Here is a 23,825-nt window from a genome sequence, read left to right on the forward strand (position 1 = left end):
AGACCAGGTGTCGCGCTACCGGGGTGGGGTGATAATCTCCCCGAGTGTAGTGCGCTGCGAGAGTGGTGGATGAATCTAGGATCTGCATCATGAGACTAACCGCTTTGATACCATGTGAGTTTTCTCGTACCAGTTACGTGTTTATATAATCAACCTAGTAGGTCATATTTTGTTATGACTGAATTATGGAAATTGACTAGATATCACAATATAATTTATACTCTAGCATATTCCGATACAGATATGAAAAGATATACCTAGCACTTGGTTGAATAAAATTAATATAAAAAAATGTATGCATCAAATCAAAGGGTGGAGCTTGGCCTCCATTTCAAAAAATCCTGGTGCGGGATGAGGTGCTTTTTAAATTCGAGGAGCAAATGTTACTTTCCTATGGTTACATAAGGGGAGACCACATAATAGTCCCTAGAGATAACTTGACTTGAAAACTTCATACTCTCGGAATAATGTTTTCAAGTTAATTATTCTAATACATCTGTTAGGTGTTAACGTTTGAGTGATAAATATTTTAAATTTCTAAAGTACAACATCTTTAACAAAATTAATCATGGCTGATTGTATTAATTTTGAAAACTCAAGTTTTTCGATAAAAGGCGCTTTGTTACTTAAAATATGTAAGCATTATACCCGCCCCCTGCATAGATAGGATGCACACAGTCGTTCGAATTCAGTTAAACAAAAACGAAAAAACATAGCAGTACAAAAGATCCACTAAGGTATTATTTAGGCACCTAAGGTGATGGCGGTCCAATCCGGAGATTGCATGTCATCCATGTTGAATAAAAATATCCCTCTTCATGGCTTCCAACTTGGTAGACACCTCCATAAATAGGTCGTGATTTTTCACACGTTGCAGAGAAGATCATGAACGAAGCCACCAGTAGATAACCTGCGTAAGAGAAGAATTTTTATCATTAAAAATCATGTCATTTCTAGATAACCATAGCGACCAAATAATTGCATGCGCTCCAACCCTTATAAACAATTTAAACATATGATCCACACCATTTAGCTAGTTGCCAAATATACTTGCAATGTGTTGCATGGTGGGTATAAGGTCAACCCTATTTAGATTACTGATCATATAGATCTAGCGAAATTGCACCAAAAGAATAAGTGTTTAATGGCCTTGACGAGATGATAGAACACACACTTTGTATTTATGTGCCAATTGCGCTTTACAAAATTACCTTTGGTGAGAATCGCACCTTTACGAAGATACCAAGTTTTCCGTAATATCTTTATTTTCTAGATTTTTTTTATTGTTGTCGACTATCACATCCCGGTTGTATTAATGCTCTATACGCTCATATAGAATTTATCGAAACCCATTTGTCCTTTGCATTAAGTGGATCGAAACCAAGCGCTGCTGCAAGGCGTTCCATGAAGCAAGTCTAGTACCCATGAGATCTCTTCTAAACGTTTTGGTGGTGAAGATTTCAACACCTTAGCGATCGTATCACTTTTGTGATGAACAATGTTATATAGAGTTGGATACTATTCTTAGAGTGTAGCATTACCTAGTCACTTATCCTTCCAGAATCTAATTTCAGGGCCATCTTTAATTGTGAAGGAACCATAAAGAAGTGTTTCTTCGTCGCCACAAGACCATCCCAGAAGTATGAGTCACCAGGTTTTTAATAAACTTGAGACAAATCACTAGAGCCAATATATTTTCACTTTAAGAGATTATGCCAAACCCATTCCTCGATCAAAAGCTTAAAAGCCATTTTCCAAGGACAACTCTATTCTTGACCTCAAGGTGATGAATTTTGAGCCCTCCCTGGTCCTTGGGACGACATACAACACTCAAATTCAGTGAATCCATATTTCTTTTTCTCACTACCACCTTGCCAAAATAATCTTGATCGGAAATAATTCAACCTTTATAAGATCCCTTTAGATAGTTGGAAGAAAAAGATCATATACAGTACCATATCACTTAGTATTGAGTTTATGAGAATTAATCTTCCGCCAAGTGAAAGCAATTATCCTTTCCAACTACTGTATCTCTTTTATAATATTTCCTCAACATGTTTCCACTCAACATTTGTAAGTCTTGATAAAGATTCTGAATTCCTATGTAGCTGATAGAAACTGACGTTGCACACATCCAAAGAGTTCAGAATATAGCTCGGACTCGTCTTTTGCCTTGCCAAAACAGAACAATTTACTTTTATGAAAATGTATTTTTAGACTTGAAAGCTGCTCGAAGGTTGATAAAATAATTATTAACTTCAGATTTGTTACTTTTTGAGGATCATGCTCCATAAAAAGAATCGCATATTAAATAATTGACAGCTCACCATACACTAGGTGCGGGACTACTACCTCAATTTAACCATCATTGTTTACACTTTTTTGTTATTATAGCAAACATACCACTCATTATATTAAATAGCACTAGTGATAATATATCGCCTTGTTTCAACTTTTTTGTTTGAAAATATTTTGCCGACGTTTTGATGAATACACTACCTTCCGTAACAAAATTATGAACTATAGTAGATAGTTTGAAATTAAATCAACCACATCAACCAGTAAATCCGTATGAGCAACCTTACTTGCCGCCCCAGCACTCGTCACTGAACCAGAAAAACACGAAAAAAAGAACCGCGCTCAGCACCCGTCACGTGGTGCCTTCCCAGCAATCTATCTTCATCAATCATCAATCCAATCCCGATGTTTACCAGGACGTGACGCTTCTTCCATTGTAAACTTAGCCAGTTTGTCCAAGCATGCTGAGATGATTCCCTTCCTGCAGGCATGGGATCCCATCCCAGTGCAGTTAGGGCATCTCCAACCGCGCGACCCAAACGGACACGTTTTCGTGTCCGAGTTTGGTTGTTTGGGTCGGCCTCCGGACATGCGGACAGACTAAAACGTCCGGGACTCGTTTTTATTCCCCAACGCGCTGCGCGACCCATTCCTGCTAGTACTAGTTCATCACAAAGTGAATGGCACCTCGCTGTGCTGCCGCTGGCGTGCTTGCCCCGAAAGAAGTACCAGCCCCTGAGCTTGAACTTGACCAGCAGGAAGAAATGGCGGAACACGGCGAGCGACGGTGCCACGCCGGCGCGGTGGCAGAGCACGACGAAGCCCGACAGGATGCGCCACCCGTTGGGCGCGAGCTGGCTCGGCGCGAGGCCGAAGTGGGTGAGCACGTCGGAGAAAAAGCCGGGCAGCGGCACCCGCATCCCGGCCTCCAGCGCGTGGGCGTAAGCCGTTGGGATGCCGTGCTTCTTGCACGGTGCCACGCAGGCGCGCCGGTGGCCGGCCAGTCGCGCGGCGTAAGCCGTTGGGATGCCGTGCTTCTTGCACAGGGCGTCGACCACGCGCTGGGTGCGGAGCGACGAGGGGTAGCGTTCGGCGACGGGACCCGAGAGCGTGGCGGCGCGCGAGGAGGTCGTCGGCAGCAGCGTCCTCGGCGCGTGGTCTTCTCCAAGGGTCGCGCGGGCTGACGGAGGCACGCAGGGCCGCGCCGCTGACCTCTGCGGTCGCGCCGCCGCCACGGGCGACCTGGGCAAGGCCCGCCGCCCGCGTCGCCGCGCTCCAGAGCTCCGTCCCTCGAGGCCGCCGTCGGCAGCGGCCGGGCGAGGCGAGAGGCGCGACCGACGTGCGAGTGCCGGCGCGGCCGGTGCGCGCGGTGCCGTGACTCACGCGGCCGGTGCCCGCGGCGGCTCGGAGGCGCTCGCGTGGCCGGGCGGCGGCGAGGGCTCGCGGCGGCCCGTGCTCGCGCGGCCGGCGCCCACGGCGGCGTGGAGGCGCTCGCGCGGCCGGCCGGCGGCCCGTGCTCGCGGCGGCCCTACTCGCGGCGGCGGCGTGGAGTCGCCCGGCGACCCTCGCTGCGCGCGGCGGCGTGGAGGCGCCGGCGGCGTGGAGGCGCCCGGCGGCGTGGAGGCGCCGGCGGCCTCGTGCTCGCGGCGGCCCTCGCCGCGGCGGCGGCGCGTGGAGGCGCCGGCGGCTCGTGCTCGCAGCGGTGGGGCGTGGCTGTCCTTGCCTCGCCGGAGGCCGACGCCGGAATGCCACTCCGAGCGAGAGATGGGTAGGCGGGAGAAAGAGACACCGCCAAGTGGGGTTGGGGGCGGACACACGGATAAGAACGGACGCGCGGACACGTCCGTCACCACGCAAATAGCTCTTAAATTTAGGCCGGCTTTGGGTCGTGGCGGACCGCGCGGGCTGTCCGTTTTGCATTTGGGTCCGCGCGTTGGGTCATGTTTTTACCTAAACGGACGCGCGGGCTGTCCGTTTTGCGTTTTGCGTCCCCGCGTTGGAGATGCCCTTATACAGGCTGCTAGGGCCACTCTACCGCAGATCAACTACGTGTCGTAGCAAGGACCACGAGCTTGCCAGGTTCGGAGCCAGCTTTCGAGTTCGAGGTGGTGGCAACAATGCAGACTCCATCCATGGACGCAACCGCGGAGGGAATGCCCACCGGTGGCGTCCTCCTCCTCCTACTCCTCATCATCGCCGGTGCCATCGCCGTCTTCCTTCTGCCGAGGCGACGGCGCACGGACGGGAGCGCCAGCGCGCCCAGCCCGCCATCTCTCCCGCTGCTCGGCCACCTCCACCTTCTCAAGAAGCCGCTGCACCGCTCGCTGGCCGCGCTCGCCGGGGCCCCATCGCCGAACGCGGCGCCGCTCCTCTCCCTCCGTCTCGGCTTCCGCCGGGCGCTGCTCGTGTCGGCGCACGCGGCCGCCGAGCAGTGCTTCACGGCGCACGACGCCGTGCTGGCGGGGAGGCCGCAGCTGCTCGCCGCGGAGCACCTCGGGTACGGGCGCACCACCGTCGTGTGGGCCTCCCACGGAGACCACTGGCGCGGCCTGCGCCGGTTCCTCGCCGTCGAGCTCTTCTCCTCCTCCCGCCTCGCCGCGCTCGCCGCCGACCGCCGCGCCGAGGTCGCGTCCCTCGTCGAGAACCTGCTCCATGACGCCGTTGGCGGCGGTCGGATCACCCTCCGGCCCAGGCTCTTCGAGCTCGTGCTCAACGTGATGCTGCGCGCGATCACCGCGCACCGGCACGCGGGCGATGTGCGCAGGTTCCAGGAGATCGTCGAGGAGACGTTCGCGGTGAGCGGCGCGCCCAGCCTCGGGGACTTCTTCCCGGCGCTGCGGTGGGTCGACCGCCTCCGAGGCGTCGTGGCGGCACTTGCAAGCCTGCAGACAAAGCGTGACGCGTTCGTCACTGGCCTCATCGACGAATACCGGCGAATGCGCAGCGCCGGTGCCCGAGACGTGGAGAAGAAGGGCGTAATCGACGTGCTCTTGGAACATCAGCAAACGGATCCCGAGTACTACACTGACACCGTCGTCAGAGGCATCCTCTTGGTGAGTACCCTGTTCGTGACACCGCCATGTGCGCCATTTTGGCCTGTGACAACATGGTTACAGTGTCCATCTTGATATTCAGGTACTGCTCACCGCCGGCACCGACACATCGGCGCTGACCACCGAGTGGGCGATGGCGCAGCTTCTGACGCACCCGGAGGCGATGCGGAAGGCGAGGGCCGAGATAGACGCCATTGTCGGTACAGGCCGGCTGGTGGAGGAGTCAGACATCACCAACCTCCCGTACCTGCAATGTGTTGTCAAGGAGACCCTTCGGCTCCGCCCCGTCGGCCCGGTCATCCCGGCGCACGAGGCAATGGAGGACTGCACGGTGGGCGGCTTCCGCGTCCGGCGCGGCACCATGATCCTCGTCAACGCGTGGGCGATCCACCGGGACGCCAATATCTGGGATGCGCCGGAGGAGTTCAGGCCGGAGCGGTTCATGGACAGAGACACGGTCACCGCGCCCATGCTGCCGTTCGGGCTTGGCCGGAGGCGGTGCCCCGGCGAGGGACTGGCGATGCGCCTAGTCCCCCTGACACTGGCAGCACTATTGCAATGCTTCGAGTGGGATATTGGTGAAGGCGGTACCATCGACATGGCTGAAGGTGCTGGGCTGACGATGCCAATGGCGACGCCGTTGGCGGCTGTCTGCCGGCCCCGCGAGTTCGTCAAGAGCGTGCTCTCTGCTTCCACTTGATGGAGTAAACCCAGGTTTCTGAAACAAAAGAAGAACAAATTGGTACGCAAATGTTTAGCAGTGGTGCACACAAGCTAGTGTTGTTGTGGAAAAGAATACTTGCAACAAAATTTCATTAGATGGTAGTACTCAATATCATAGTTTTTTTAAATGGAGGCAAACATCTACTATTTAAGAAAAATACCTAATTTTTAAGAGAAGATGGGACAAAATCTACAATAACAGGGCCAAGTCCACCTAAACATCTTACACTCACAGTCACCAACTGCCAAGCCTAACAGAAAACTGAACAACAAGGCCACACCTACTTGTGCCAACACATGATACCACAGTCACGCGAATCAAGTTACAGATGTCTTTGTTGTAGCACTCCTCTTCTTGCTTCTACAGTCTTTAGATTTCTCCTTCCCAAAGGACGATTTTGGGGTAGCACCATGCTCTTGGACCTATGGTAGGCAGCAGCCAAGATGGAAAAAATCGCAAATCTCCCTACCAACAAAAGCTTCAGCCACAAGTGTCAACACTCCCAACTTAGCAACCCCATCACCTATACGAACCACCTACCCGCCGAACTCGGGCGGGAAAGAGACTGACACGTCGGCAACACCACTCTTTTTAAGGTCAAGTGCCCTAGTCACGATCATGTTAAATTGTTTTACTGAATCGGTAATCGGCAGATCGTAAAAAAAGAAATATATTAATATTGTGGAGATATCAATTACACTCGTATTTCCTTAATGGTAATACGGATGCACACAGCTAAAAAGAAAAGAAAATTTATAAAAATTGTCTCTTTAAAGTGATTTATTTCTTGTAGCAACATACCTAACACCACCAAGACGGCATAGAAATCCATCTTCTCCAAAAGCGACGTCTTTTCAAAAAGGAAATAGTGCACAAACGCTATCATTGTCCTGATCAAAGATCATAGGTTTTCACCATGGAGAAAGTCCACGGTCTCAAAAACAATACCTTCGGCAAGGATATTACCAGGCACAACCAACTAAGGACAAACCTTGAGCTTTCAACCTGAAGTTTAGACTATGAACTTCTCCTGTAATGTCACCACCACTTGCCGATGCCGCTGCTCCAAGTCACGATTCACCAAGCCAAGTCCACATCGTCACCAAGACTCGAACCATCATTATAGCCCTTAGATCTTGGCATCCATGACATTCTCCACCACTAACTTCGTCATGAAACTGAAGACATGTCACACAATGGCAATAGACTGCAGAGCTTTGCCCCGCTCTCTCTGAAACCAAATGGTCGGAAAAAACATGGTTGTGCACGACCGAATCACATTCGATCCAGCAATCTCCAAGCATGAGTCGCCTAGTGGAGTTCGTCGATGGAGCCTTTCGAAACTCGACACTTCGGTTAGATCAATGAAGACAGACATCGAGTAGATCTTTGTCTTAGCTTGAGAGGGGCCCTAGGACCACCACCTTTATTGAAGTCAAGCCAGTAGCCACCCGACGACATCCATGATGTGTACATCCATGATGTGTTTAGACATTTGATTGATTGGTGCACAGGCTAGGTGTAAGTGGTATCTCGACGATATTAATCTTTTTACATATAAAATGAAAGGCTAGTCCTACTCACCATAGTAAAATATTGTTGTAAATATTGAAAAGGTCATGGCCAAAACGAATATACCCTTTCGTTTTAAGTGGGAAAAGCTCTCAAATGTGGGTTGATTTTCTAAAAACTATGTTGTGGCAGGTTCTGAACGTTCCATGGCGATCATACGAGGAGGACGAACGATCTTTCCATAGGTATCAGGCTACATTGAAGAAAGGCATTGAAGTCATCATCGAATGCTGCATCGGAGAATATTCTTCCCACCGCCAAGCATGCTATAACGAACAGCTCACACGAATAGTCAACACAAGCAAATTAAAGATCGAAACATGAACAACACTAGGGACGCCTACACCACAGCTACACCGAGGAAAGCATCAGGAAAGCAGCGAGAGCTTGGGGAGGTTGGTGGCATTATTAATTTAAATCTAGGCTAAGAGCATCTTCAGTCGCGTCCTCAAAAGTGTCACTCAAAGGGAGTTGGGCCGCGCCGGATAAAAAAAATCCCAGCCGCGTTTCCCAAAGACGTCTTTTGTCCGGCGTGGCCCGATACGGTTTCCGGCGCCCCGAGCCCGTCCCCGCCCCATAGGGGACGCTCCGGGAACACCGGACACAACAAAAAGCGAGGCGGGGAGTGGCGGGGCCGACCCGTCAGCGGCACATTGAATTTTAACCTAACCGTCGCCTACCTCGCGAAGGAAGTTGTACGCGCGCAGTGACACACGACGGCATCTTTGTCTTAATGGCGACGGAGGGGCAGGCGAGACGTCTTGTCGGTGCTGCGCAGCCTCCACGCGTCGCGGGCATTCCCACGCCACCACGCGTTCCCGCGCTTTCTTCCCGCCTCTTCTCGCCTCTTCCCACGCTTTCTTCCCGATGTCGGCGTCTATAAAAGGCCCTCCCGGCTCAATGGCAGCCACCACAGCCGCCGACACCCCTTTCTCCGCCACAAGCAAAGCCCTCGTCGCTCCACCGCCGTCCCCTCCACCACCAGTGCGCAATGATGAACCGCCCCGGCGATGGTCAGTTCCCTCCACCGTCGTCTCCTCCATCACCACCTCCACCACCGGAGTCGCAGTTCGGCATCGACGTCGCCGCCCGGGAAGAGCGGCGGCGAGGGACGGAGAATTGGCGTGCACATCGTCAGGAGCGGAGGGAGGCACTCGAGCAGCAGGCCCGCCAGCAGCGTGAGGCGGTGCACGCGGTGGATGTAGCGGCGTTCTACGCCCCTAGCCTCGCACCTGATGAGAGCGCGGCGGCAGCAGCGTGGCAGGAGGAGGCGCTGGCGGACACCATTGCGGCGTACGACGCCTCCACGGCAGAAGAGGCGCGGCGGCGCCGGACGGAGGAGATGAGCCGGCGGTGGGATGATGAGCGCCGGCGCCAGCGCGAGGAGCGGGAGGCGCAGTACCGTATACGGCGGGAGGCGATCGAGCGCCGGCGGCGGGAGTCGATGGAGCGCTCACAGCAGCTGGCGGCGGAGGAGCGTCAGCAGCGGGAGGCGGCGCTGGCGGCAACGGAGGTGGCCTGGGGGAGGCAGGCGGAGGAGTTGGCGGTGGAGGCCGACGCGTTGGCGGAGGCCGACGCGTTGGCGGCGACGATGATGGAGGCACCAACGGATTAGGAGGAGGCGCTAATCGAGGAGGAGGAGGAGGAGGCTGAGGCGGAGGAGGAGACCGAGGTGGAGGACGACGACGACGATGAGTTCGAGTGGTCCGACGACGACGGGCCGCACCCGAACGAGATGGCTGATCAGCAACGCGCGCTCGTCGAGTCCTTCGAGTCGGAGAAGAAGCTCCAGGATGCCGCCCGTGCCCGCGAAGAGGCGTAGATTCGTCGCGTCGTCGAGCTCTCCCTCCAGGTGGAGCGGCAGGGGAGGGCATGCGACGACGCGCTGCTGAAGCAGCGGCGTCTGGCCACCGCCCTACGCATGGAGATGTGGCGCACGCAGTAGGAGTTGCGGCAGAGGGGAGGCGACGACGGGGCAGGGCCGTCGAACGCACCGCCGGGCGGTCAGTAGGCTAGGGTTTAGATGAAATGTAGCCGTTTTCATTTAAACTTTATAATATATAATCAAATTTGAATGAAAACGTTTATTTTCGTGCACTAATATTTATTTTAGGATTTTGTTTGGGGGACGCACTGGCGAGCTACGTCCTTCAAACGCGGCACGAACAAAACACGTCCTCCAAACGCTCAATCCGACGCTATTTAGGGGACGGTTTGGAGACGCGACTCTAAGGCCTTACCTCTAAAAAAGCATGTTATAACGTGGTGCGCACAGCCTAGTTATACAGGAGCCTGAATTGGGCCATGGGTTAGCAGGATCGACGAGCTTCAGCCATGGCCAGCGAAGACGGAAAGTCCGGCCCATCTTCTACCATGGACTGTAGGCCAAGACCACCATACTCGACTAGTCGACTGGGTCTTATCAAAAAAAGAAAAAGACTAGTCGACTGGGATGACAGACATAACTTCGCATGGCCCTTGTATTGTAATCGACAAAGCATCGCATCAGTCATTATCAAAGTGCCTTGTCGACATAATATGTTCTTTAACAAACAAATATGAAATATAGCATATAGATATAGCTAGTCGTACAATTATTTCAACGCCCACTATAAAGTCTGCTCGTACATGTTTGCTGTATGTTGAAGTGCTCGTGAACATAATCTCAAAAACGAAGCGCTAATGAGGATCTTTAAGAGTAGAGAAGTCATGCACGAAAGCAAACACACCTTTTGGAGATTTTCCCTGAAGTTATGCAACCCAATACGAAATTAACACGATCTTCTTTTGGAACCTTTATCTCTGATGTCTTAAGTACCCTCTGTCGGTCTTTTCTTTCCGCAATCAGTTCCCCAATCCATCAGAACTCCAGAGTCCAGATTGGCCAGGAAATCTACACGTGAAAAAGCATCATCATTCCATCTTGCGGCACAAAATGAGACAGCAAGACTTCTCAGTTGCCTTGAACAAATGCAAGTAACTACTGAAAGTTACTGCCCAACGTTGTGAAGGAGATGTCAGTGTCATGCCAAAAGATACCAGCCATGCTAGAAAGATACCGGCTAATGTGGACACACGATTGAGTTAGCATCAAAGTATTAATATCATGGAGGCAGGCCTGATAATTCCATTTTTTCGCTGGCACTTCATGCCAACCACTCTCTGTACTTGGCTGTTTGGCAGCACCAAACATGCACGTCGCCACCTGATGTCTCGTTCCTCGCCTTCTTTCCCATACTTCTAGACCTATGTGAGGTACCATTCAGGACGCCATAGGTGTGCTGTTGTGGCCAAACATGATCAAAAGTAGGAACCCTTTTCTCATGGCTGCATGCATCTCTGCTATCATCATCACCCTCAGTGCGATGCATGATGAGTCACCAATCCAGTAGAAGAAATGGAAGACAACAGTGATCAACCATCACAGGGAACTGCAAGGAAAAAAGCATGGCTTTTAGAGCTAGGAGATGATTAATCCTCTTCATGTGCTCCCTTTTACGGAAAATCTTATGCTAATTTACCACACGAGAATGGGCTGGTTTCCAATATGGATGTCTAACCAGTTTGGGGAGCTTGGGCAGCCAGGTAGTAGTTCCCTTCACCCTGAAGAAAGGAATATCTGAATAAATAGGATTGCTGGCGGTCACGTTCAGATTGTGTACTGTTGGATACCTTGAATGAGCTCAGCATAGCACTTGCAATTCCTGGAAACAAGTCATGTGTTCCAGTTTTAGGCCAGAGAAAAAGCAGTGATCAGGAACAAGGCTAGGACCCAAATAGAACAGGGGGAGAGTGGACAAAGGAAGGAACAAGATACCAATGGGTCCCTGGTAAATTATGCTTGGAAAAATGCACATAGATCTGCATATCTGACGGAGAGCGACGCATGTTGGTACTGCCCCCTGCAGATATGTTTAACTACGTGGGAGGAAGCTAGGTGCCTCTCCTTTTCTATCTTGATCAAGTTGACTCAGTATCAAATTGCAAGCTCTATCCATCCCAATAAAAGCATCCCGATGCTAACATCATCATTGCCACACTTGCGCAAACAGAGGAAAACTAGATGGCAAGAACTCAGCTTCCATCTCCCACAAAAGGCTACCTAAAAAGTACAGGCGGACCTCTACCGGTGCACTTGTGACAGCAACAGTCTCCCACTAAAGCAAACAAATGTGATGATGCCTAACAAGCTAACAGCATATGGCCACAGCAATTTCTACAGGTATATGTATATAACTCAATTATTGGCTCTTGAAGGGATAACACGATGCATAAAACAATACTATTGGCCTCACCGTTCTGACTCAACTTGTCATGTTAGTTCTCACTTTTCAGATCAGGTAACAGAGGTGCAAAAAGGATGTATGTTTTTACCAGCACTACCTTTGAATAAGAAACTCTTCAAACAGTCATAAGATCAGCTGCTGGCGCCTATTGATATTGCTTCTTGTGAGTTCTGACCTAACCATCATGCTTTTAGTGCAAGTAGTTAATTTACAGAGAAAAAAAGGTAGTTATAGTACAGATATGGGGTGAATGAAAAGATTGTACACAACTACCAGTACAACAGTATCTGTCAAACAGTGTTCACAAGTCAATAATATAGGATTGCTTCTAATGGCCTAACCTAACCAACATTCTAGAGCCTGGAACTGTGGGCTTTCCTGAATAGACTCAACCACAATCCTAACAAGATTCATGACTTTCTTATTAATGTAGAATCGCTATCATCACCCCACCTGCCAAATAGTCAAATGGTGCCTGTGCCAGGCATGCTTGCAAATGGAAGAAAGCTTGTCATGGAAACTTCATGCCTTGTACTGTGATTCTTGTTCTCTTTTAGAAAAAGAGTAGGAGTACACACAGCACCAACATATATGGTGTGAAACTAGATATCAAATCACCAAGGAAAGTACAGGAAAAGATGACAGAAGCATGCATTGCCTTGTATTGCCCCCTGGAGTATGTAGCATCTCTTAGTATATATGAATGGGCCAGGTAGGAAAGAAGAGATATAATCAAATAAAGATAGATATCCACTAACTCGAGACAAAGTTCTTTACCTCCTGATTCCTCACAAGGGCCTCTCCACAAGCCTCAATTATTAGCCCAAAATATTCCCTGCACCTCCCAACCTCGTCCCCCTTTATAAGGCAAACTGCAAACTGGAAGAGATGCACCAAACATGAGCTGCAAACAAACCTAGAGAGAGAACCAGGAGACAAATTCATGGTAGGAGATGGAGCAAGCAGACGAAGCATCATCAGTGAACAAGGAGAGCCCAGAGCGACTTACCATCGACCAGGAAGACGGCGCGGCATGGCTGAGCCTCACGCTAGGCGCGAATGGGTCACCAGAGGAGGTAGCAAACTGCTCGGAGCCTGACCCTGAGCCCAAGCCTTCTGCCCCACACAAGGTCTTCTCATGTAATTTTTGCATGCGAAAGTTCTTCAGCTCACAGGCGCTGGGTGGCCACCAGAACGCCCACAAGCGGGAGCGCAGCGCTGCCAAGCGCTCCTACCATGCACAGAGGATGGTGATGGGCCTTCCTCTTGAGGCACATGCCGTCTTTGTGCAATCCCTGAGAGTTAACCAGAGTTCAGTGATTCAGAAGTCAAGCCAACAAGCACAGATCAGGACAACGCCGAGGTTCCATGAAGGAGGGATGACCTGGGAAACAGTTCCCTGCGAGGAGGTGCAAAATTCAATATGGCCAGGAAGCTTCAGATCAAGAACACAACCTTCAGACGAACCATCAGAACAAAGTAAGATAGACTTGAACCTCAGGCTTTGATAGATTGATGTATCAACTTTGACCACTACAGAAGTCCACATCGAGTTTGTCCTTCTGAATAAATGGTTTGAGGAAGGGATCGATTAAGTTCAGCTCGCCATCAGAATCAGTGAAAAGCATTGATGGTACTGAACTCTGAAGATACGATTGTTCCTTTTGAATTCATGGTGACATTGCTGCAATATTTTTGTAGCAAGATACTTAATATGATTATGTTTAGCCTAGTTGACACCGCTGTGAAGGAATCCACGGATTTTTGTACTTACTAGAAGCAGCATATATATTGTCATCCTCATATTACAAGCTCTGTAAATTCTTGTTTAACCTGGCTAAGTGAAGCTCTGATAAAAACATAACTTGGAGTGTACAATAGATTTTTTTGATAAAGTGGAGTAATATAATAGACAGGAAGAGAAATATTAGTTTGCATACAGATAAACCAAATAGTTAAGAAAATCTCAGGAAAATGTGCAAACTAACACATAGTTAAGTGAAGCTCTGATAAAATAAAGTTGTGAATTTAACATAAACCTCTGAAGCTGGAAAATGCAGTTGACAGCAGTAAGTTCATCTAACTTAGCTTATGTTGTACTATATAAATTCCTCAGAGCAAATGTGGCATCTAAATTACTCCCTCCCTGGAATACAGGGCATATTTTGCCTTGCACTTTGACCAAGGAAACATTGAAAAGGACTAAACTACCCAAAAAATTATTATCATTGAAGTACTGCATTTAAGGCATGCATGTAGGGAACACCAAGTATACCTAGATATTCTTTAGGGATGCAGAGGGAATAGAGCACCTCTTTTGCATTGGAGTATGAAATACACCTTGTATTTCTAAACTAGGGAGTCGCCTAGAGCATAGTATTGCACGCAAAGACATTAGCACTGTTGACATTAACACAGAGTATTAAACACATTTAATCATTTATAACAAAGAAAAGCAATATCAGGAGCTCTCAGTTGCATCAATTGCCATTAGAGAGGAAGTATCTTGCAAGGCATTGCACTGTTGATATTGGTACTCCAAGAGTCCAGGTCTTGATCCATACTGTGAAAGGAAAGCATGTTCAGAGTTTCTTATACAGCTGTATGTAGAAACAAGGGACCATCAACAAACTAATCGTACATATCTCTTCTCAGCACATATGGTGAGACAAAGGTCCAAAGCAATCTATACCAGCAAAATCTTATTTTTCAGAGATCAGTCAACACATGCTGCTTTAGTAATATTACATTGTCAAAAATCAGCATGAAAGCATATGACAGTACTGAACTCTGAAGATACTATTATTGTTTTTTAATTCATGCTGACATTGCTGCAATATTTTTGTAACCAGATACTTAATATGATCATATTTAGTCTAGTGGACACCATTGTTTAGGAATCCACTGTTTTTTTTTTTTTACTTGCTAGAAGCAGCATATACAATGGCTCAACAGTCATCCTCATATTACATGCTTTGTAATTTCTTGTTTCGTTAACCTGTCATAACCTGGAGTACATAGTGGTTGCATAGAGAAAATACTAATTCTCAAGCAGATCAAAATAAATAGCTAAGAAAATCTCAGGAAAATGTGCAAACTAGCACAAAGCTAAGTGAAGCTCTGATCAAAAAAAAAGTCTCAAATTTAACGGAGAACCCTGAAGCTACAAAGTGCAGTTGACAACAGCAAGCTCATCTAACATTAACTTATGTTGTAGAGTAGTATATAAATACCTCAGAACAAATATGGCATTTAAATTACTCCCTCCCTGAAATACAGTGCATATTTTGCCTGCACTTTGAAAACATTGAGAAGGACTAAAATTCACCAAAATTATTGTCATCTCTGAAGTACTACATTCATTGCATGTATGTAGGGAACAAGTAAACCTAGATATTCTCTAGGCGTACACAGCAAATAGCACACTTTTTTGCACCAGAATATGAAATACACCTTGTATTTCCAAACCAGGAAGTTGTCTAGAGGACAGTATTGCATACAGTATTAGTAGTTGCGACTATTCATAAGAATGACATTATCAAGAATAATCACATGTAATCATTTATCACAGAGTAAAAAACAATACCAGGAAGTCTCAGCTGCGTCAGTTGCCATCAGAGAAGAATTAAGGTATCTTGCAACGCATTGCACTGTGGATATTGGTAGTCCAGTCAGATGCATATGGTAAACGTAAAGCATGTTCAGAGTTTCTTATACAGCTATAGGCAGAAATAAGTGACCATCAACATACTAATCATAGATATCTCTTCACAGCACATTCCGGTACAAAAGTCCAAAGCAATTTATAACATCAAAACCTTATTTCTGAGGCATCCAATAAACAGAATCTGCTTGAGTAAGGTTATATTGTCAAACATCCATCTGATAATTTCGAAAACTGGACCAACAAGCAAACATAACACATTACCTCGGTATCAAATTAAAATACTTTAAGCAGATAACTATATGCACCAGGCTGAAGAACACCAAAGTTACATATAAAATGTTCTTTGAAAAGGGGGTATACCCCCAGCCTCAGCATCAATAGATGCACACAACCATTCACCTGGAATCATCTGGCTTGTTTATTACTCAGTATGTACTTTTAGTGCTACACGGTAGAATTTTTAGGTGTGCTGGCCAATTTATAAGCTGGATGCAGTCATCCAAAAGTTAACACCACATAGGCAGGAAAGGGTTTTATCATTCATTGGCGATGGCTCGGAACTCTAGGGTTTTGATTCAATAAGAATCATCACACTAGTGGAGAATCAAGGCAAGTTAAACAGCAAAAAATAAGCAGCATGCCAAGTATGATTATTTGTGCAAGCTATGTTACTTAGGCCCATTTTCAAAATACAGCCCCTTAAGAGAAAGGTGGAATATTGTAAGTGTGCTGCTTGGTAACAGACCAAAACAAAAAAGAATCAGCAAAGGCAATGGATCAGCATATATCAAACATTACAAATATGTTGCCAAAAAGACCCAAGGCACAATGTTCTAAGATATGATACAGGGGTACAATTCTACAAACAAGAAAATGCCTAATCTCCTACTTGTGATTGACTAGCTCCTAAAGAAACTCGAAAAGCTCCTGCCTAGGCTCTGAAGCCTCCAGCATCCTAACTTGACTGAGAACTTGCTCTGAAACTGTAAATTGTCCCTTATCCACATGAGGTCGAGATGAGCTCTTATTATCTTTACAGTGGAGCAGTCCAAGAACAGCTACTCTGTTAAGTCTTGGAAGTATGATGCGGGGATCTCCACAGGAGGGAGCAACGTTGACACAGATTTGAACTGTTCCAAACGATTTCAGAATTAGACCAACACTACCAGCAAAACAAATGTCAGAGGAAGATTACATAACTGTAGGAGTTGAGCATACCCTGTGCTGCTTATACTTGTCTCGAATCGCCGGCAAGTACGGACCCTTTCTATTGAGCTGCAATTCGTGTATGGCTATGATGCAGTCCTTGAGTTCTGATGGCTTGTAGCCCGTCAGTTTCTGCATTTCCTTGCTCTGCAGCCACACAAGCACAGGATAGTTTCAGCCTTTGAGAAGTTGAAATATCAAAAGCAGCATTCTAAGCTTTGAGCATCGAGTTCTCCGCTCTTACCCAAGGATTATTGTCGGGTGCAATGGTCAGCCTGGCAAGAAAGATTGATGAAGCGGCAACCACTGATGGCAAGAAGCGTAGACAGCTGTAGTCCAGAAGACTCAGCTCGGCCAGATAGCTACCCAGGAACTCGAGTTGCAAGCTGGAGCGCTGTAACAAGCACGGAAGAATAACTTCAGGTGTCGGTATAGTACATTGGATGCAATGGAGGAAAAGTTAAGTCAAATGGCCACGAATTTGAAGGATTGGTAGTCACCTTTTTGTCTTCTGGGCTAGATTTCGTGAACCGCCTGAAATTAGCGAAAAATGTAGTACAAAGATTCAGTTAGTTGCAGATTCAGAATGGGCAGAGATTGTGAACTTTACTCTCGGGTGAAATATAAAGCACCTGAGGAACGTCTTGATTGTCGGGCTGCCAATCTCGAAGTCGAGGAGCTTGAGTATGTCGCTCTCCATGGTGAGGAGCTCCAGCCTGGTGTAGGTGTTGTCTGTGATGTAGCAGAAGTCCTCCACATGCGGCGGGCTGATCTCCTCGTACTTCCTGCGAGAGACCACACCCAACTCAATCAGTCCTCAGAAGAATCCTCTAACTTAATTAATTAAATGCTGCGGAGACAATGGCGCGCGCTTACGCAGCGATGAGCATGGCGGCTACGCCTAGTAGCTGCAGCCGTTTGCGTCCGAGCTGGTTGGCGGAGAGGAACCGGTCGACGTAGGCGACGGTGAGGTATAGCGTGTCTGCGACGAGCTTGTACTCCTCTGCGACCTCGACGAGCCAGTCGACGAGGATGGCGCGCATGTTGGGCGTGACGTCCGCCTGCACCGCCTCGATGTAGTCCGCCGCCGGCCGGCGCGCCGGGTCCACCTGCACCCCGCGGTAGAGGAAACCATCATCAGATCGGGTAGAGGACCCAGCGCCAGCGAATCGAAGCAGTGCGGGAAATGGGGATCGTGTTTCGGTAGTGGGGTAGTACGTACCTCCATGGTGCGGAGGTAGGTGTAGATGTCGGAGGCGTAGGACCCACAGAGCGGGTAGTCGCCGTCTCCGCCGCCGCCGCTGCTGGCCTCGTCCGCGGAGGCGGGCGGCGAGGCGGGCGCGCATCTAATCTCGTCCGCGGGCTTGACGGGGTGCGGCGGGGAGGGGAGGGCGGCGGCGTTGGAGACGGCGATGGGGAGCTCGCTGAGCGCCACCCGCTTGCGCTTGGCGCCGCCGGAGGGGCCCGCGGAGACGGCGGAGGCGGCGCGCTTGGCGGCGGCGCGGGTGAGGCGGGGCCCCGACGCCGCGAGCGGGGCCGCGTTCTCCTTGTCGGCCATCGTCGGCGCTCCGCGGTAGGTAGGGTTTGGGATCCGGAGGCGGCGCGGCGAGGGAGGGAGGGAGGAGGAGCACGGCGGCGGCGGGTAGAGTTATGTAGAGAGGATTGGGGATTGGGATGGAGGAATGGGAGGGAAGGTGGCCGCCAAATCGCGCGAATTCGAACGCGGGGAGGGAGAACTGGAGAAGAATGCCGCGCTAAGCTGCGCTGGTTTGGTTTTTGCTTAGCTCGAGTTTAGGGTGTTTTGCGTGGCCAGATTGGGGAATTTTAGAGGAGTGGAGCGCACGAGGGAAACAGTCGGGCGGTAAAAAGGTTTAAAATAATCCGGAAATCCCGCGGCGCCATTTGCCCGCGTGTCGCTCCAAAATTCAGTCTGGGCCTACCCAGTTCCCGCACCAAGCCCGCACTCACAAAGATCATGATGTCAGTACCACGAAAATATACGTTTTTATAGTACCAAGGCCTACAGATATATTACATTTTTTTTTTTTAGAAACACAGTACAAACGTAGACGCTCACATACACGCGTATACACTCACCCCTATGAACGCACACACGCACACCCTACCTCTATGAGCACCTCCGGAAGACTAAGCCGGCGGATTGGATCTTGAAATTGACGAAGTCACCACGAGCGCCTGTCGTCGACGGGAACATCGCCTCCCACTGAATGAATATTCCGCCTTTATGAGACACACAGATGTCAAATCTGGGATTTGAACTCTGGTGGGCTGGGGGTACAACCACCCTCCTAACCACCCAACCTTAGGTTGGTTCTCATATATTACATCTATATCTATAAAAAAATATCGCAACTTTGTTTAAAACAAGATATATCTATACACTCTTTAGTGTATACGTACATCTGAATTTAGATACATCTTCGACACTTTTATGGACAAAGGGAGTACTCCGTAGGTAGCAGCAACATATAGGACTAGTTTTTATTATTATTTGCATTGTTTTATCGTTGTTTATGTATTTTTAGATAATTTTTGAGACTTTCCTACAAAGTCCTTTTTATTGGCATTTAATTTCTTGGGAGGCAGAAAACATCTTTTTTTGTATTTTACTGTTTCAATGACCTTGTGAACATCAATAAATCTGAGAAAAAATATCACCAAAGTTTTTCAAGGACTGTCAACTTTGAAGTCACGCGAGCCGCGAGGGGGCCACGAGGGCTGAAAGGGCCCAGGTGGCGCTGCTGACCTGTAGGCCACGCCACCCATACTCTTGGCTCCTCGAGCATCGCCTCGGCCCTCCCTTTTTCTGGACACCTCCGTTTTGCTAGAAAATGTACGCAATATTTTTCCCACGATTTACAGAGGCATCGAAGGCGAAAGTCCTCTCCAACTCCGGGAGAGGGCAGATCTTGTTGCTGTGAGGCCTCCGAAGAAGGGGGAATCGAAGCCATCGTTATCACCACTCCTCCTTGGCATAGGGGGAGGCATCTCCATCAACATCTCCATCGGCAAGGGGGTAGGAAGGGACAGAATGACAGAAACCGTTTTCCAATTCTTTGAGTTGCGATGAGGGGATTTATATCGGGACCTTAGAACTAACAATTGTGGTCGGACATTTATGTCTTAATGATTCCTGGGTCTGTGCGGTTACCCAACATATCACTGCATGGTGTAGTATGTAAGTCGTTGACATAATACCAATAAAAACACGGTTCCACTAGTATTACATCCCTCAGAGTGATACAAACAGAAACATATGCGAGTCCAAGGTATGTCTATAGAAGTACACACAAACTGTTTACACCAAATCAACACAGCCTCCTACTTTACAGTGAGGTAAAACTGCAAATAAAGCTTCAAAAGAACAACTCATACTCTAACTTATTACTAACTCTAGCTCTACAGATACTTGGCTTGCTATGGAACTCTAGCTACTTAGGTGCTAGGATTAGGGAAATGATTCCCTTCAATTACTAGTCTAGGTTTCCACCCTAGTTGATGTAGGAGTTGACTCCATTGACTTCATTGATTGGGCCCCATATGGTTGTAGTTGACTCCTTTGTCTTCGAGTTCCACGGTGGTTTCTCCTTCGATGACTTTAAATCTAAGCAGGGGTTCAAAGAAGGGTGAGTACGAGCGTACTCAACAAGTTCATTACAGGGAAAGAGGTGTTTAATACACTAGCTACAACCATGGACCAGAAAGTCATAGGCAATGCATGTTTTTGTAAACATTTTTTCAAAAGATTGCTTTTATTCTGAAACCTATGTCTATCACGGGTTGACCAGAACTTCATGGGGTTCCTTTCTTGCCGCTCTCGCAGTTCCTTCCCGAAATAGGGAGTGACATGTCACAATTCAATACACTTTGCAGAGGTGTGTTGCTTTACCCATAAGAGACCTTATCCTTGTTGCCAACCGGGCACGTTATTCTCGTCCACACTTCCTTGGTGTGAAACCCAATATAAGATCCAATCCAATCGTTGTCCTTCTTCGCGGCCCCGCATACCCATCCTTTTAGATTCAACGGGTCTTCGATCACTCGATCCATGACCATGATACAATCCATCATAGACGACACAACGCACTTCATCCAGGTGGATGGGGAGATTAAGTACATCCCAAACTATTGTGTGTTCACCAACACATAGTCAGGCTATATCAAGTTCGTTGATATGCGAAAGGAAAAAAGGTACAACTAACTTCTTTGTCCCATTAAAGTTCTTATGGTTGATAGTTTAACACATAATATATGGCGCTAGAATCACTGGACGACATTTGTTGTTAATCCTAGGTGAATAGCTTTCCCAGATGCAATGGAACCTCCACCATCATCTCAAACCATGGTTCCATTGTCCACCACATAGTTATATTCATAATTGTAAAAGTAATATTTTGATTTTCAATGCAGGAGTGATAAGTATATTACTTTGCAAATAATTTGATCGAAATAATCAAATGACATGAGCAAGTGATGAACTTGTCTTGACAATGTTTAAAGAACCGGCCAAGATGGTATAATGCATAGTATGAGATGCAATTGCTCTAAGCGTAACCTACCCCCGATAATTTAGGATTTGTGAGTTGTAACGAATTCTTTAGGGTGTGTTGTACTTTTAGAGATGGTTTCACAAACAAGGTTCTTATTAGGGCTTGGTTAACTTGGTATCATATACAGATGGTATGATTCATCACAACAATTATACTAACACACAATGGAATAGTAGTTCGCATAATCTTGATATGTAAATAGCAGTTGTCAGTTTTCAGTCATCTAAGACATGGTTAATGATTATTTGTTATTTACTTCAAAAGAATAACTTTTGAAGTACATGTTTCTTAATACAGAATAAGTATAACAAGTAGGGTTGTTGAGTTCTAGGGTTTACTATTCCTTTGCAATGGTTCCACTAAGTAGCTCTTAGATGGGTCTTAAACAAGATGGTTTCATAATCATGTAGTAGTTTCATGTTTTAGTTAAGAATGAGCAAATAAAGTGAATTACTACATAGACGCTTCTCTTGATGAAATATTGGCATCCCCAAAGTCATAGCTCCATTTGACTATGTTTAGGTCATTGAAAGCTCAAAAATACATGAAACAGTTCTGCAGAGTTATAACGAAAATAAAGGAGATCATTGTTAAATCCCCCAAAATCAATATAAAACATAGATATAACATCATATATGTTACAAATATGTGGAATATGTGTCAACAAACAAAAAAGTTTATGAATGCATTTTACCTGCATCAGCGCACGGCGCGCATCTTCGAGCAAGCTCATCGCCACGACGTGCTCTTCCGTCGCAACCAGCGCTCCCGGCGTGGCTCGGCATCCTCCCGTCGCAACCCACACTCCACCACGGCGCGCATGACGACGAGGTGGGGTCATCCTCGGCAACGATGCTGGTCCTCGTTCTGACGTCGCGTATGAATCTTTCTGTTGTGGGTATACTTTATGGGTATATCAACGACGTGGTATAGATTCGGCAAGCCCGGGTGGCCCACAGATGGTGATGGTGGCATATGGCCCATCGGGCGGCCCAGTTGCTGTTGATATAAGATGGATGAAGTCCAGCCCAGGAACAGGAGCCGGATCTCAACCGACCTATGCAGAAGTCGGATTCGTGAAGGCCCATGAAGTATCCGGATCCACTACGGCAAGTAAGGAAAGGTGGATCCTTGACGTGCACGGCAATGTAACATTCCGTAGTTAGGCATCTTGTATTCCGGCTAGGACTCTCCGTGTAAACCCTAGATCCGAGCGCCTTTATAAGCCGCATCCTGGGAGCCCTAGAGGCACAACCATAACTCATTGTAATAACGCGAAAACGCCCAGATAATTCCAGACAAGCAGCAGTAGACCCTGTCCTCGAGCAGGTGTTCCGAAGCTGGGTAAAGCGCGTACCACCGTCCCGAGGATTCTCCGCCCTATGGCCCCTACTTCTTATCCCCCTAATGAGGATCCCTCCTCCGAGGCACTGTCAAATAGGCAACGACAGTTGGCGCCCACCATGGGGCCAGCGGCGTCTGGAGGCCGGAACCGGGAGGGTTCCTCCATGGGAAGCTACGACGAATCCATCGTTGATTTCTAGGAGTTAAAGGATAGACCTGCCAATTGGTACCGCAAACGCAAACGGGAGGATTCGGATGAAATATACGATGAACAGATCGTCTCTAGAATATAGCACAGCTACGTCCTTTCCACACTTAGCAAATTTCATATTACATGCTATGTAATAGTTATGATACATGATCAATGAAATAAAGCATATGATTCACTCTTTGAGTCTTTTACCTCCTTTAGTTTTTTTAATTTTTGGATCGTGTATATTTTCCAACTAAAACGCAGAGCTGGATATTTCCACCTAGGCGTGTATGAAGTTGTGATTTTCAAAATCGTCCTTTAGGACGTAAGCTTAAGTTTTCTGGTGGATGAATTTTGTGTTGCTAAGTTATGGATTCCTGGTAGCGACTTCCGGCACCTTGGTTGGGGGCTTGTTTCCGCGGTTATTGACGGATTGCCATTGGGCTTCGTCGCCGCAGGCAACCGTTTCCGGCTAAAGGTCTTCCGGCTCGTGGGAGGTCAAATAAGCAAGCCGGAAAACTTACAAACTAGCACTTGCTTTTTCAACAAACGAAACATGCATATAATATTGAACGGATAGCATGATAAGTTTTTTCCGCCCATGCAATTGTTTCGTCCTAGCTACTTACGAATATTTAAGTTATATATTACAAACCCTCGATGGGGCCAAGATGATGCATTGTTTTTTCCGCAGGAATAAGTCTTTTACTTCTTCTTGGACGGAGAAGAGCGCGCTTCATCTTCAGTTTGTGCTTGCTCATCTTTCGCCTCTTTGGCCGGAGAAGAGACAACACCTTCATCATCATCATCCTCAGCTTCTTCTGTCGGAGAAGTGGCACCACCCTTGGATTTGTCTATTGAGTTGATTGAGGATAGAGTTGTCACTTTGAAACAATCTTCTGATCAAACAA

The 23,825-nt window shown here is 47.9% G+C and overlaps 3 protein-coding genes across 3 annotated transcripts; 2 read left to right on the forward strand and 1 right to left on the reverse strand.

Moving 5' to 3' along the window:
- The first annotated feature begins 4,399 nt into the window (after positions 1 to 4,399).
- Positions 4,400 to 6,068, forward strand: LOC124654484 (cytochrome P450 81Q32-like). The gene is made up of 2 exons (XM_047193482.1): positions 4,400 to 5,351; positions 5,434 to 6,068. The coding sequence occupies exons 1-2, from the start codon at positions 4,416 to 4,418 to the stop codon at positions 6,049 to 6,051; spliced, it is 1,554 nt and encodes a 517-aa protein (XP_047049438.1). The 5' UTR covers positions 4,400 to 4,415; the 3' UTR covers positions 6,052 to 6,068.
- A 6,642-nt stretch (positions 6,069 to 12,710) lies between these two features.
- Positions 12,711 to 13,797, forward strand: LOC124654485 (zinc finger protein 7-like). The gene has a single exon (XM_047193483.1). The coding sequence runs from the start codon at positions 12,887 to 12,889 to the stop codon at positions 13,439 to 13,441; it is 555 nt and encodes a 184-aa protein (XP_047049439.1). The 5' UTR covers positions 12,711 to 12,886; the 3' UTR covers positions 13,442 to 13,797.
- Positions 13,798 to 16,357: 2,560 nt separating this feature from the next.
- LOC124654993 (cyclin-A3-2-like) lies at positions 16,358 to 18,364 on the reverse strand. Its single transcript, XM_047193964.1, has 7 exons — positions 18,029 to 18,364; positions 17,683 to 17,915; positions 17,439 to 17,591; positions 17,307 to 17,340; positions 17,051 to 17,200; positions 16,819 to 16,953; positions 16,358 to 16,730 (listed from the first exon to the last, which is right to left on the reverse strand). The coding sequence occupies exons 1-7, from the start codon at positions 18,362 to 18,364 to the stop codon at positions 16,659 to 16,661; spliced, it is 1,113 nt and encodes a 370-aa protein (XP_047049920.1). The 3' UTR covers positions 16,358 to 16,658.
- Positions 18,365 to 23,825: the final 5,461 nt, after the last annotated feature.

The sequence above is a fragment of the Lolium rigidum genome, chromosome 5 (genome assembly GCF_022539505.1).
Source record: "Lolium rigidum isolate FL_2022 chromosome 5, APGP_CSIRO_Lrig_0.1, whole genome shotgun sequence".
In the NCBI taxonomy this organism is placed as follows: Eukaryota; Viridiplantae; Streptophyta; class Magnoliopsida; order Poales; family Poaceae; genus Lolium; species Lolium rigidum.